The sequence below is a fragment of the Thermobia domestica genome, chromosome 8, assembly GCF_964235325.1.
Source record: "Thermobia domestica chromosome 8, izTheDome1.hap1.1, whole genome shotgun sequence".
Lineage (NCBI taxonomy): Eukaryota > Metazoa > Arthropoda > Insecta > Zygentoma > Lepismatidae > Thermobia > Thermobia domestica.
In genome coordinates, this window is record NC_137461.1 from 203,710,387 (window position 1) to 203,725,325 (window position 14,939).

Below are 14,939 nucleotides of genomic sequence, written 5' to 3' on the forward strand. Positions count from 1 at the left end.
CAACTAAATCCATTAAATTTTAATTTATTAACTATCAATTGGTTAAAAGAGAAAAAAAAAACACTCCTTATTTCTCTTTGAAGTATAGGCATACACTTACTACAAAACACAATGAAAAGAGTTTAGTATTACTAAAAGGGTTTCAGACAGAGGAAACTTTGTATCACCTGAAAATTAGGCTCTTGTTTAAACACTACTAGCACATGAAATTCGTTTCTGAATATAGGTATAAATAATATGGTGTCTTTCACTCACTTAGTATAGCGCACCGCTTCTCAGCTGAAAACACGTTTCTGAATATCGCTGAAAATGTTTTTTGATCGTATACTTAAAAGTTTGAACCTTCAATATTGAGTGTGAATTCATGATTTTAGATTTTATTAGTTACTGTGTTCTTTACTTCAAAATATTAGATTCGGTAATACCTAAGGAGAGGGACTGCTTAGCAATGCACCTTACACAGAGATCGTCCTTGTACTCAGTGTTTAAAACCCAAATATGAACACATGTACTTACCGTTCAAAGCATAAGTACAACCTTTCTAAGTAAGTACAAGCGTGTTCTCAATGCTAGGTGCTTTTCTAAGCAATCATTCTCCTAAGTATTATCATGCCCAGTGTTTGGAAGGGAATAACTCAGGAACTAATAAAAATAAAAAATCACGCACTCATATTCAACATACAAAATTGAGGCTTAAATATATAGGCCTAGAAAAAAAAAAAAAAAAAAAAAAAAAGTTGAACTATAGATTTCCTGTTATTACACCAAAATAGCACCAAATAAAACAAGAAATAAAGTACATGTCAGAGGGGAATTTTAACTTATGCTTACTGATGCTTAGTAGGTACAAGTTACTATCTTCATCAACCGAAAACATTACAAATTCAGCATCATCACAATGCTCAAACAAATTTGCTCTTTAACAAAAAATTGGCTACCTACCAATGACTCCTCCCTTGGGAAGCCAAAATATTTTCCATACGTTTCGAAACAACAAACTAGTTCCCTCTTCAGTTGCAAGATAACAAGGATAAAAATGGATAGAAGATAAAAAGTGTGAACAAGGAATACATACCACTAAATAAATGTAACGTAAAGAATGGATCCTGAAATATCACGAGCAGAGCAGAATGCAAAAGAGTGAGCTGAATCGAAGGAAATGCGATGTCTATGTTACGTCACTATTGCCAGATTTAAAATATGCATCAAAGGTAGGTAACTAGATTCTATCAGTATTGCCAGTATCCAAATTAAATTTGGTTTATATTTATGAATAAAGATTGATTCTTTAATCTCCCGTTGTTTCTCTGTTTTTGCCGAACCTATTATATTAACCTGTTTTATATTATGTGTATGTTGTTTTATATGAAGCGCTAATCCCGACATGCCCTCTTCTTGTGACTTTTTTGATTCTCAAATATGTTGTTTAATTTGAGTGTTAATATTGAGTTTCGTATGGCTTATATATGAGAAGTCACATTCGCATTGAACGCGATAGATGCCTGACTTATTTAGTGGATCAACAAAAAAACTTTTAAATCCGGTGAGATGTTTTTGTAGACTTTTCGGAGGGATACTAAAAGCAGATATGTTATGCTTTGCAAGAGTACGTTGAATTTTTGTCGATAATTGTGGAAAGTAAGGAATTCCTATCCAAGTTTTTGCTTTTTTGGGAATAACTGCTTTAAGAGTTTGCACCGGTCTACATGTTTGATTAAACCACTTTTACAAAGTACGCAACTAGTAACCGTTTTTTTTTTTTTTTTTTTTTTTATGTATTTCGTTATTAAGATCATTAAAAATTAGCTGCGTCAAACTGACAACCAATAAGAAAGTGCTGAAAACAGTAGCGAGAAAAGAATGATATTTTATCATTTTACTATTATTATTATTAACGATAATTGAAAAGACGAAGAAAACTAACTGGGAGGAAACTTTTTATTAAGGGATGTTATAGAATATACTGCGACAGAAAAAGAAAGGACTGAAAGAGATTATGACTGAGATTAAAGTGCATAATTGCTGCGTCAAAAGGAAGAGCTTAGCTGAAAACTATCATATATTGAAACTTCTAAATTTGCTGTAAGTGACTTACTATTATTATACCACATTGACTTGATCTCTAGTCTTCCGTTGCAAGCGCTGCTATCGTCTGAAGGAATTCCACTCACTTTCTCTCGCTTAGCAACAGCTGAATCCTAATTGGCTCAACGCGAGGGCGTGTGAGGGTGTGAGCTTTAGTTCGCATTTTTGCCACGGCTCAAGACATTTTGGCAGCAAAATACTAATTACAGAATACTTGTGATGATGATATAAACGTTGAACGAAATGCAAAATAAACACATAAAAGCTTGTAGATGAATTGACAGGATGCATATTTATTAGTGAAATACTAACCTTGAATTTCACTTAAGCATTATTAATTTATTTCCGTGTGTTTCGATGATTGCTTGTCATCGTCATCAGTACAAGATAATTAACGAATACTTAGACTGATTCGTGGACTCACATAACAGTAAATTTTCTGTCCTTAGGGAAGAAGAAAACACTATTAAACTTCGTTAATAGCAAAACACATCTAAAGTGTGTACTTCAATAAATCACTTGAAGATGATTCTACGAATCAATTTAAATATTCCTTAATTATCACACACTGATGATAATCACAAGCAATCATTGAAACATACACAAATAAACTAATAATACGATTGCTTAAGTGAAATTGAAAGTTAATATACATAAAAGTTTTTTTTTTCTCGACACAATATAATTCTTAATTACACTATAATAAAACACAGTAGGGGGGAAAATCACTAAATAAATAGAATCGTGTTGAATTGAACTTGCACATATTATTATTATTATTATTATTATTATTATTATTATTATTATTATTATTATTATTATTATTATTATTATTATTATTATTATTATTATTATTATTATTATTATTATTAATTTCATGCGCGTAAGTGCCATATCCCGAAAACAGAACTTCCACTCATTGAGCTTTCAATGATGAAGACTAGTAACCTTTACTCATTTGTTGCATTCGTGACCAATCAATACATATGTATACTCGTGCCACTGTTAGATACATTATGGATGTGGATTTAGGATAGATGACTTATTTATCTCAAGAGCATATTCCATTTATTCAAGAGCATATTCTATCTTTCTACTCACAGATTTCTTCACAAAATAAGCCTTAATGTTTTACTCATATCCACAGTACCCATGTTAGAGAGATTTCTTGTTTTCTTTTTCTTTTTTTTTCTTTCTTATTTTCCACGTTATTATTATTCTTTCCTTTCTTTTCTGCTTGGAAAGAGAAAAGAATTGGTTTATAGCAAATCCTACTTTTTGTAACCCTAGTTTATTTCAAATTGAATCCATTCTATGTTATATTTAGCTGTGATAACTCCTTTCACTTTCGAGAGACAACATCAAATTCGAGGTAGAAAATATTTCAATATGCTGATCGATTTGTCTTTCCCTCAGTACTGAGATATTGCATCTACATATTATACTGAACACTAGCAGCATTCAAAGGAAGTTATAATGAATAAATGACAAATAGGCTGATTTTCATAATTCGGCTATGTAGGCTATAAATATGAAAATTATGAGATAAATCACTGATATTGAAGTACAAGGAAGTAACGTAATAGGTTCACAGAAAGAAAGAGAGCAAGGACTGTACTTTGCAATAGTGCACAGGCTAACATCTATTTACCTAATATTGTAAGATTTACTTTTTCTAGCATGCTTTATTCCTACAATAAATTCAAAAGCTTAGCGGGAAAAACAGGTATATCAAAGTGAATGGTTTACTTCAATATAGTGAACAATATGCTAAGAGTTTTCGATTCTTATTGTATCAGCAAAGTATGTTTATAGAAAAATTATACTTTTTAGGCAATAGGATATCAGAAATTATAAGGCAGTACTATTTCAATGTCGGTTGCAGTTAGAGTACCTCATTCTGATCTAAATTTTATTAAGTAGTAACATACATTGGTAGCTATTTTATGTCATTTTTTCTAGCAAATACGATTATTGTAGGTCATGTGATAAAACTTTCTTGCTAATAATCTTTATTCTTGTTAATAATAATAATAATAATAATAATAATAATAATAATAATAATAATAATAATAAATATTACTACTACTTTCGGAATCACAAGATTGAATGTCAAATGGACGAAACTGAGCTACAAATAGTAATGGAAAAATGTTAAAAATTTATGTCATAACAGAATTATAACCAACGCTTCACACTTTCAGATCAGATAATAATACTTATCTTAAAAGCGATACTCATGTATAATATAAGCATGTGCTATTAATTTATGAGAATGAAAGTATAAAAGAACTTATTAATACAAACCCTAAAATACACTCGATTGTTTGAGTATTATCCGAAACATTTAAGCTTCATTCTTCTGTAATACTATTTCCTCTTGTAGACGGATTATTATTTAAAACAAAGGATTTTTTTATTATAAATAAAAATTAAAACATAGAAAACAAATTAAATCACTGTCTGCTCTATGATGAAGAATTTTAAACATTCAGTAATCTCTGACACGCAGAACATCCCCACCACTTTCCAGTAATGTAATATTAGTAACAAAGTAATGACATTTTACCTGCAGATATCGAAATTCCATCGCCACATCAATGCAAATATCCGAACCATCAAAGGTGACCGTTGTATCTCGTTTCCTGCTGAGAGTGGATAGTTTTTGCGCCCAGCCTACAGTAGCTTTAAACTTGCCTTTCGTTGGAAAGCAACAACATATCTACAGAAAATAAATACGTAAATAAATAAGAACGATAAATTAATTGTTAAACGCAATACAGCTTTTGAGAACTGACATTGAGATGCAATAAAAATCAGAAGCCAACAGATTAAGATCAGCTACAATAGTTTTCTTACTACTTCAACTTCATACAGGATCTAGCAGGAAAACCTGAGATTTTCAAATTGAATTTATAACCTGACTGATTATTTCGTGTATGAACTTCTATTTCTCAATTGAACTATAACTGGAAACATTTAGCGTATAACAATTAGTTATGAAGCATACATAAAATTACATTTTTCATATTTTCAGATGTTTTTTTTTCGATGTCTGAGAACCGTATTCACAATTAGTGTGCCTGAAAGCTTTATTATTTATTTTTCTTTCTTTTAGTTTTCAGATCAATTATTCATAGATGTGACTGTTGAGGCTGTCTATGACATTATGGCCAGCTCAAGTCATTTCAGTCGCCATGAAGCGTTGGTCAACAGACACCTGAAGACTTACGAAAAAAAAGTCAGTGATTGTTTCTCCAACGTTTATTTCTCCGTCAGTTTAACATTCATCGGAATCACAATGCTCCAAACCGCAACACATACTGTTGTGGGTTAGAAACTTTCATGAAAAAGTTTGCACCGTGAACAAGAAACCTTCAAGAAAATCGTGTACCTTTCAAACTGCGAAGAATATTGAGGAAATCATCTGAAAAATATAATTTTGAAAAACTACGGGCGATATATTTCATAACTAATTGTTGTAAGCAAAATACTTTTACTTATAGTTCAGAACTGAAATAAAAGATCATATGTAAAATAATCAGTCTAGTTACAACTTAATTTTGAAAACTGTAAAGTTTTCCTGCCGACCTTGTATAATAATAATATTTTTACTCAACCTTTATGTTGATGGCGAACATAACTGCTGTAAATTCTCTCCCCGATTTAAGATAATTGTTTCATCTTGTACGTTTCTTCTATTTTATTACTACTACAAATAATGATAATAATAATACTGTTACGAGATAACTTGATAGTTTCGTACACAAGCTCCAAGAATTTATGCAAAGTGAATTACTTCCAATATATTTGCAGTTGTAACAATTTTGCAATAAAATCAATATGCAAATCATTAGAATTGGAAATAAACCCTAAACTGATAGAATGTGTTCTTAACTATCACGATAAATCATAACGTTTTTCTTAATGTTTAAAGCAGTTCAAATTGACAATGAAACTAGAGATTTCATTTTTCAAACCACTATATTTAAATTAGGAGTACTTTACTAAATATGACAGTTTAATTTGTAAAATAGTAGCTCTTTCAGCTTCCAGTGATATAAGAGCATGCAATGATAATGAATATGTGTAGAATCACATAAAATGTGAGTGGAAGTTTGGTTACTACATTTTGAAATGAAAGAAGTATTGCATTAGTATTATATTTTCAAGTGTACTTGTATTACAATAAATATAATTTTATTTTATTATTGGTTATTGGCATCATTTTTGCGCAAATTTTGCATTGAATAACGTATTAGTTGTATTGTTGCCAAATATTGAGACAAACATTTAATTTTGGATATAAATATTGTAGAATGAAATAAAACGTTAAAATACCAAGTCCTACCACCCTCCTCAGACACAAATTCAAACAGATTCATAAAAGGGAATATATTTATCACAAATCGTACGTGATTAGCTGTATGGAATAATATAAACGTTCGTGAACAAATTAAAAAGAAAGAAAGAAAAAAAACATTAGAAAACTTCAAAGAGTTCATTAATGTATCACAGAATTCTTTGACTAAAATTAAGACTGTTCCAAAGCTGAAAGGTGTCTTAGATACCCAACTATATTAAACAAACCTACCATTCATTCATTTAGTCAACAGAACGAGAGGAAATTGGGTCAGTCATAAGTAAAGGATGTCTTTTAATTAAACGTATTTGGAACGAATTTAATTTTGTTAGTGCAACTATAACTTAAAATATGATCTGAGTAGCAATAATCGATTTCTAAGCTTCAAGTAAAAATGTATAATGTGCTTCATATTAAAGGTATGATTCCATTAACAATCACTATAGTAAACTCATTATCTATGAATAATACAAATAATGCTTAAAGTTTTGGTAAACAAAAACATTTATCTTCGTAAAGTATGAGATGTATCACGAGATAAATGAATTCCTCCACTCACTATAATATAGAAGATCATTTATAAAGGATGGATATATTTAACAGATCCTGAAGTGAAAAAAAAAAAAAAAAAAAATAACACATACAAACAGGTCCTCATTCCCATCCCCATCTTAAAAGGAAAAAAAAGAAAGATTCAGTAGGTTCAGCGAGATTCTGTTATCTATATTTGGAGCAACAAACATGTCATATTAACGGACTACGTATCGAAAGAGTCTACAACAATAAGAGCATTTTACAGTGAATAACGTAAAAGCTACTGTAACGAAAAAAAGAGGGGAATGCTATCAAAATTCGTTCTGGTACAGACTGGCAATTCATCTGCACATTGCAATACTAAAACGGCCACTTTTCTTTTCAGTTGTGGCTATAAACTTTGTTCTATCTCCCGTATTCATCTGATCTGGTATCTGGAATCCTTTTAAGTAGAAAACACTGCTAGAATGATGGTGGTGTTATTACTATTTTTTTTTAACTGGTTTTTCCGCAAACTTTGCAAAGTTCATATGATAGGACTTTTTCATAGGTGTAAGACGTGAGTTAGCATAGAATATTGACATCTGGAAAAGCAAGTGTCACTGGACAAACTTCGAGTCCTTTAACATATCCAGGGTATGAATGTTTTACTCTTTCTTCTCGCCCCACCACTTAAATATCAATTTAAGAACCAACTCCATATTTTATGTCCTAAATATAATATTTTTTCTTTTCTGCTCAAAATAAGTTCCTGATTCATTCAATACATAGGGAAACTAATTTATAACAGTAGAACAATGACCACAAAATAGAAAAATTCTTGTGTCTTTGTGTATTTTGTTCAGCTGTAGCATTTATTCATAGAGAGTGCTCTTACTATTTAAGATTATTTGATGTCATAATATCGGTCGCTTTGTTTTGTTTTTAAACGAATAAATAATTACAATATATGAATATCACTAGTTCTTGAACAATTATTTCAAATTTTAAAACAAATGCTTATGCAAATAAGAACAGTAAAATCGGGAAGGTAAAATAAAAAGAAGGAAGTAAAAAAAAAGAAAGAAAGAAAGAAAGAAAGAAAAGTAAAATAATAATAATTGTAAATTATACTATTTTCATTAATTAGATGTACCAAACATGCATTCAATTTTAAGTCTTGAACAGTTGATAAAGTACGTGATCTATAGTACAGAAAACTTGAAACAAAAATCTACTATTCAACGAAGAGAAATCGTAGTGATTGGCCTAGTTTCTACTAAGAACACTTTCATTCGAGGGATTTGTGAACTTAATTGTAAGCCACATATCGGTGCATATTATTCTTCTTAATAAATCTGAAGCACAAAACTGTTTTCATACAACTAAATTTATGTCTTCCAATTCGGAATTTTGGGAGAAGTAAAATTTAGAGTTTATGTTCAAAATTAAATTCTTTGGTATAGTTTTAATGACATTAACTATAAAGGAGAATGAAATGTTTAGAACATAAGTCAGTGCATCAAATGAAATAAGTTAAAAAAAATCTTCGTGACCAATTACGGATCTATGCATCTCAAAATTGACTAGCCAATGGTTCAGGGATAAATAGACATTGGTTGATCTTATATAACAAATTAATAACACAAATGATTCACAAAACAGTCAGATGTCTTCCATATTGGAAGATTTCAAAATCAATCACGGAATATTAATTACAGTGTACTGACATCACCTTGAAACAGAAACACGTAAGTGATAAACTGACAAGTATATATGTGGAAATAATTATGTGTCTAACATCAATTACTTAGTGTTAAAATTGGGAACTACCCACGAATATTTGGTAAATGAAGGAAATTATTGTTTCTATATCAGATTATACTCCTAGAAGCGAATTCAATTTTATATAAATTGCAAAAAATGTACGACTGGACGAAGAATCGAACACTAGTCTTCGGTTTATCGTACCAATGGGATAACCACTATGCCATACAGTCTGCTTCATCAATAACTATATATTCTTCCAGTTTTCAGAGCAGTGAGCATAGGAAAAGTAAGCAGGAGATCCGAATTCGATTCTCGGTCCAATTGTGGCTTTTTCACTCTTTGTTTACCTATAAAATAATTCATTTGGAAAGTATAAGAAATAAGAATACGTATGTGAGGTACTTTCCTTTGCAAGGTTGATTTCCTGTAGCGAAAGTTAAAATGGAGGAACGATTTGAGTCAGAGATTTGGAAGGCGTGTTTATAAAATACTACGATAAATAAAATATTTGAAACATGGTTCAGAGTGCTGTTTTAAACTATATCATGATGTAGCACATGAAGGAAGTGCTAGTGGAAAAGCAAGTCAACCTTGAGGCTGCGAAATGTCATAAAAATTAACGTTTTATTTTGTAACGAAAAACCCAAAAGAAAAAATGACTCGGAAAACTAGTAGGACACATCGGTTTTTAGGCAACAAATTGTTACAGAATTAATTATTTGAGGTCGTTTTGGATTTTGTTCACATAGTTTTTCCTCTAGAATAATTTGAAGAAAATGTTTCATTGTCGTATTTTTGTGTTCTTGTCCAACTATCAAATTTAGAAAATTTTGGCAAACGATGGAAAACCCCAAAAGAAGTGTGAAAAGGACTTTGCTTCACATTTTGATTAAACATTATTTTTAAATCTTATCCTCAAGATCTTAATTTGCAACTCCTCTATTTATTTACTTCACTAATAATGCTTAAAATTACGCAATATCTGAGTTGTAATTTTCCCTGATTTGTTCCTGTCTTGTATCTTCTGAAAAGCAATTATCTGTATTGAGGAAAAACTATACACATTTAAGAAGTTCAGTGAGAGAAAATTATCGGTAACCTGGAAAATGCTGAGAAATGTTTTAAGATGTATTATTTTACCACTAGCACAATTTTGAACTCCTTCTTGCTCGCTTATAAAAGTCAAGCTTACTGTGGTTGATGAAATTCTTATTTTGGAGTCTAAACATTTCCAACTATTAATAAATAAAGGATGTGTAATAATGTAAATTTCAATAAACCCTAGATTTAAACAGAACAGAACTCGAATCAATCAATTTCGAAAAAAATACTTGAAATCTTTGAGTTTTACATCCCACGCAGAAGGTGACACTAGGGTAAAAGAGACGGTGGTGATGATGAGAAATGAATGAAATGGTGGAACGAAGAAAGTGGGAGGAAACGGGAGAACCCCGAGGAAACCCACGCACACGGTGTTTGTCCACCACAAAGTTCACTTGGTGCGAGCTGGAATCGAACCAGGGACTCCATGCAATAGAGGCGAATGCTCTACCACTGAGTCACCGCGGCTCCATCGATGAACTTCGGATTTAACGCACAGAATTTGGTTAATGTCGCAAATACAGATCAAAAAATTAACTGTTGGGGAGAAAACTTCGACCAGATTTTTAAAAGATTCCGTATAGTGATAAATGTGATTCTATGATAGCGGTGACATAACAAAATAAGTAGCAGTGTCACGTGTATACTACATAGAGGACTTTGGTTTGTATTGCGTAATACTTTTTCAATTAATTTTGAAACCGGAAGTGGTTGATTTTCTGCCACTCCCCGTTTTAATAAAGAGATTAGAGTGAAGACTTTCTAGGGACGCTTAGCTGGTAGCAGAAAACCTCTTTTGCTATTTGTGATAGTTTTTACTCTATAAGGATCAAGGTTGAAGCAGAAAGTGGTTAATTTCTGTTACTTCCCGTTTTAGTAAAGATATTAAAATGAAAAAGGAATATCTTGGGACGCTTAAGTGATTACAAAAGACCGGTATCTATTAAGGCTTTTGTTCTATTGCGAAGAACGTTAAAACACGAAGTGATTGATTTCTATCACTTTTTGCTTATATGTGGATTCGATCGAAGAACTTGATTCTTAACTTTGACTCCTACACTCCGATTTAGTGGTGATTCATCAAGTGATTCTCTCGAACAGAAGGATACACGGACAGGGTAAATATGTGAAAGAGTTTTGGTAAGCTAAACTCTTTAAAAATAACTAATAACACTGTTGAAAAGCATAGTATTTTAGATTTCTGTTCAGAGATTGTACATCTGTACAAAAATTGTACATCTGCCACTCCAGCCTGTAGAAAGTTTTGTTCGGATTGGTGGCTTATTAAGTTGAGTGGTCCAGGATGAGAGCACCGATCTCAAGAGTGAGAGATTGAGTGGGTCTTCTGGAAAGTGGACGGGATGGCGTAGTGGTTAACGCATCGGCTCGGCATGTCGGAGGTCCCGGGTTCGAGTCTCGATCCAGTCACTCACTTTTTCACTCTTTGCCATGCACTTCCATTACCAGAATTCCTTATTTCTTAGACCGAATTTACTACCTTCCCTTGTGTCACGGTTCTCGATCAACAGAATAATGAAAGAAAATCTTACCGTTTTACGTCCCACCGTTATGCTGGCTATGCTAAAGAAGACGGTGATGATGAGAAACGAATGCAGTGGTGTAATGAATGATGTAGGAGGAAACGGGAGAACCTCAAAAATACCCACGCAAATAGTGTTTGTCCACCACGAAGTTCACTTGGCGCGAGCTGGAATCGAACTAGGGACCCCAAGCACTAGAGGTGAGCGCTCTACCACTGAGCCACCAGAAGTCCCGATTAACAGAATACTTATTAATTGAAAAACATTATTTGCTTAGCAAATGAATTTAGGAAAATGCTTCGATTTTACCTTTTATTAATGAAGTTATGGCACCACTATTTCATTCATCTTGTAGATTAAGCTATTGTCACAAATGTATAAAGTTCAGTATCTTGTCGGTTTATCAGAAGACTTCACTATGTATGTGTTTACATTTAAAAAAGATTACCTGAACATTTATACTTAAAACTGATGCTAACTACGTTTAAGTTTGCAACTGAACATAATACACAAACATACATCGTGAAATGGCGTTAAACTTGAACCACTATCACATAAAATTTTTACTCCAAAATTTGTCTCTTCACTTTGGCCATTAAGTGAATCCTTAAACTACAGAAAACATATATTCAGAATTAATAGACGTACACATGCAGAGAAATTGTCTCGAATATCTGGGATAGGAATATTGTCCAAGCCCTTATCATGAAAAACTGCTTCCGATGTTTCCAAATAGACATCCACGATAGAGTTAAATGTGTCAGTCAGGTGCTTCTCGATAACATTGTCTTTGGGTTTTGAAGATGCCATGCAAAAAGTAAACAGAAAATAATATTTTAGCCCCCATAACACACGACATTGTCTTGACAACTATGAACTATTTGCCTTTGTTTATTGTTATGGAAGCGAAACCAGCATAAAAATTGTTCTAATTATTGTAATTTATTTATCCTCTATTCTGTACAAACTTAGAAATAATTTTCCGATAGTACATGGAATTCGTCATGCTTAATTGAAACAGTACATTTGGCATAATGAATAAAACAGAGCAACGCAAACTCTGGCCAAGTAAGTACTCTTATTGACAACTCTGTAACTTTAGAAGTTACTTAAGCACTAAAAGTTAAAATGAAATAAACCTTAATTTTTTTCATTCCATTTAAGAATTTTCATCTGTTTAATGATTTTTGCTAAAGGAGATAGGTTATATTATACCTTGGAAGAACTCGGAATTTCCAACAAGATTATAAAACTGGTGAGGATGTGTCCTAGTGAAACAAATAGTAAGAGTTTGAATAGAAAGAAAGCTTTTTGGTTCTTCCAGAATTTATAACAGTTTGAATCACAGAATTTCTTTATCTTTGTTACTTTTAACTGCAGTCATAAGAGTATGCGATTAGGAATTATAACTTAATAACTGAATGCTAGCACTTAATGGATTTAACGAGCTGTCATAAGCACATATAAAGTAGCCGTGATGGAAGACAATACAGAGTTGGTGCACGAGTATTCAATTGAATTGAATTGAATATGTTTTAGGCTCCCCTACGACCTACCCTAGCAACATTTATTATATTATTATCATTTAACAAAAAAAAATCCAAAGGTTAGTCATATACCAATTGATCGGTCTCATTGAGCTCAACACAATGATTTTAGTGAGTGTAAATCCTCATATATAACTTTCGAGAAAATAGTAAAAAAACGAAGAAAAAAAGAATGTTTCTCTAAACTTAAATATCATTGCTTTAGGATAACTTATACTAAAGCATACACTAATGAAGTTTTTCGTAATAGCATTTGCAAGCCGACAGTATGATTAATGTCTTGTATTATTATTATTTAGGATTGTGCCTTTCAACAGGTCCTGGGATGAATGAGGATTTTTTTTTAAATTTTAGTTTTGGGCCTGGAAATGTTTCTTCCACGTTTCTCGATCTTCAGCTTCCTCTTTTAATTCCCAATATTTTCTTCTATTTTTCAAATCATCGATTAATTTTGTACTTCTTCTTCCTATTCCTTGCTTCCCTTCCGTCATTCCTTCAATGGCGGTATGAAGAAGACAAGTTTTTTCGCAAGATGTGTCCTATTGACCTTCCTACGAAAGATGCTGGCTGGAAGTGTTCTCTTCTCTCCTGTCCGCTTTAAAACATCTTCGTTTGTTGTTCTCTCTGTCCATTTTATCTTCTCCATCTTCCTCTAACACCACATTCCGAAGCTCTCTAAATATTTTTCTCTAACTTCCGTAATGTCCAAGTCTCTGAACCATTCAGTTCAATGGTTCATATACGACGTTCAGTTCACATATAGTTCCATGTATAGCACCTGACCAACTTCTTCCTAAAAGTACTCCAAGCTTCTAAAAGTACTAGAGAGGTTTGAGAAAAGCCTTCGGGTCTCATCCTAAACGAAGGAAATATCCCAACTTACACCTCTTCGCGGGAGAAAGCGGGCAACGTCCTTGGCGGCTAACGTAGGTGGAATGTGGGAACCGACCGACTCCCGGGTTATGGTGTCAGTCTCTACCAAGTGCCAACGGGCTTCTCGGGGGGTGGATGAGTGGGTGGAGGTCAGGGCACCTGCTTGTCTTTAAGGAGGGAAACTGTCCTAAAAGATGTATGAACTACAAGGTGATCAACGGTATGGAGACGTGGAAAGGAAATAGGAATACTACCACATTATATTTTTCCCAGGAGGGACGAAAGAGGAGAATAAATAAATATAATGGTGGTTCTTCCTGAGGTAATGTGTATTCCAAAACAACTATTAACTCTTCAACTTTAATTTCTGAGTAACTACAACACGTCTACGATATATACCAATCGATAGACCAATCGAGCTTAGCAGAATAAAATACTTGAGGGTAAATGCTCATCCATAGTTTTCGAGAAAATCGCGAAAAGTATTTTTTTATGCCGTTAAAATGTGTCATTTATTGCCAATCTGACAGTTGACTTTTTTTTCATTCTGCTGGAACAAATTGCTTGTATTTAAGTACTGTATGTGAAATATATAGTGTTAAGTAAGCAGATTGCAGTGGCGTATTTAGGATTTTGTTTCGGTTGAGTGGAGTTGAGTTTAACGTCCCGTTCAGCAGCGAGGCTATATGAGACGTGGACCTACTGATTAACGTGGAATTCGAACCACATGAGCTCCCGCCGGGAATCGAACCCGGGTCTCTCGCGCCAAAGGCGCGTACGCTAACCGCTTAGCCACGGAGGAGCTCTGATTTTGTTTCGGGAGAGAGGGGCTATGTACAACACGTGAATAAGTACTTATACTTTTCCTTTTGGGTGCTGACAAATTTTAATGAAGCTGTGCATATAAACATTTATTTCGTGGGAAGGCTTAAGCCCGTTAGCCACCCTCCGTAAATACGCCACTGATTATTATTGTTATTAAATTTTGTTTTCATCACTAGTTACTCAAAGTTGAAATATTCTTCTATTATCAAGCAATTTCCGAATGTCACTCATAATTACAGTAAGATTAGTGCATTGTTATGGGCAGTGGCGTATTTAGGATTTTGTTTCGGGAGGCTAAGCCCAACACGTGAATAAGCACTT

The 14,939-nt window shown here is 32.8% G+C and overlaps 1 protein-coding gene across 1 annotated transcript in view; it reads right to left on the reverse strand.

The window, feature by feature from the left end:
- LOC145691922 (uncharacterized) overlaps positions 1 to 12,238 on the reverse strand; it is a 49,765-nt gene extending 37,527 nt beyond the window's left edge. Inside the window, exons 1-2 of the mRNA XM_081767231.1 lie at positions 12,022 to 12,238; positions 4,655 to 4,807 (exon numbers count right to left, since the gene is read on the reverse strand). Of these exons, the coding sequence (XP_081623357.1) occupies positions 4,655 to 4,807; positions 12,022 to 12,183 (315 nt within the window). The 5' untranslated portion in view covers positions 12,184 to 12,238. The remainder of the gene's footprint in view (positions 1 to 4,654; positions 4,808 to 12,021) is intronic.
- Positions 12,239 to 14,939: the final 2,701 nt, after the last annotated feature.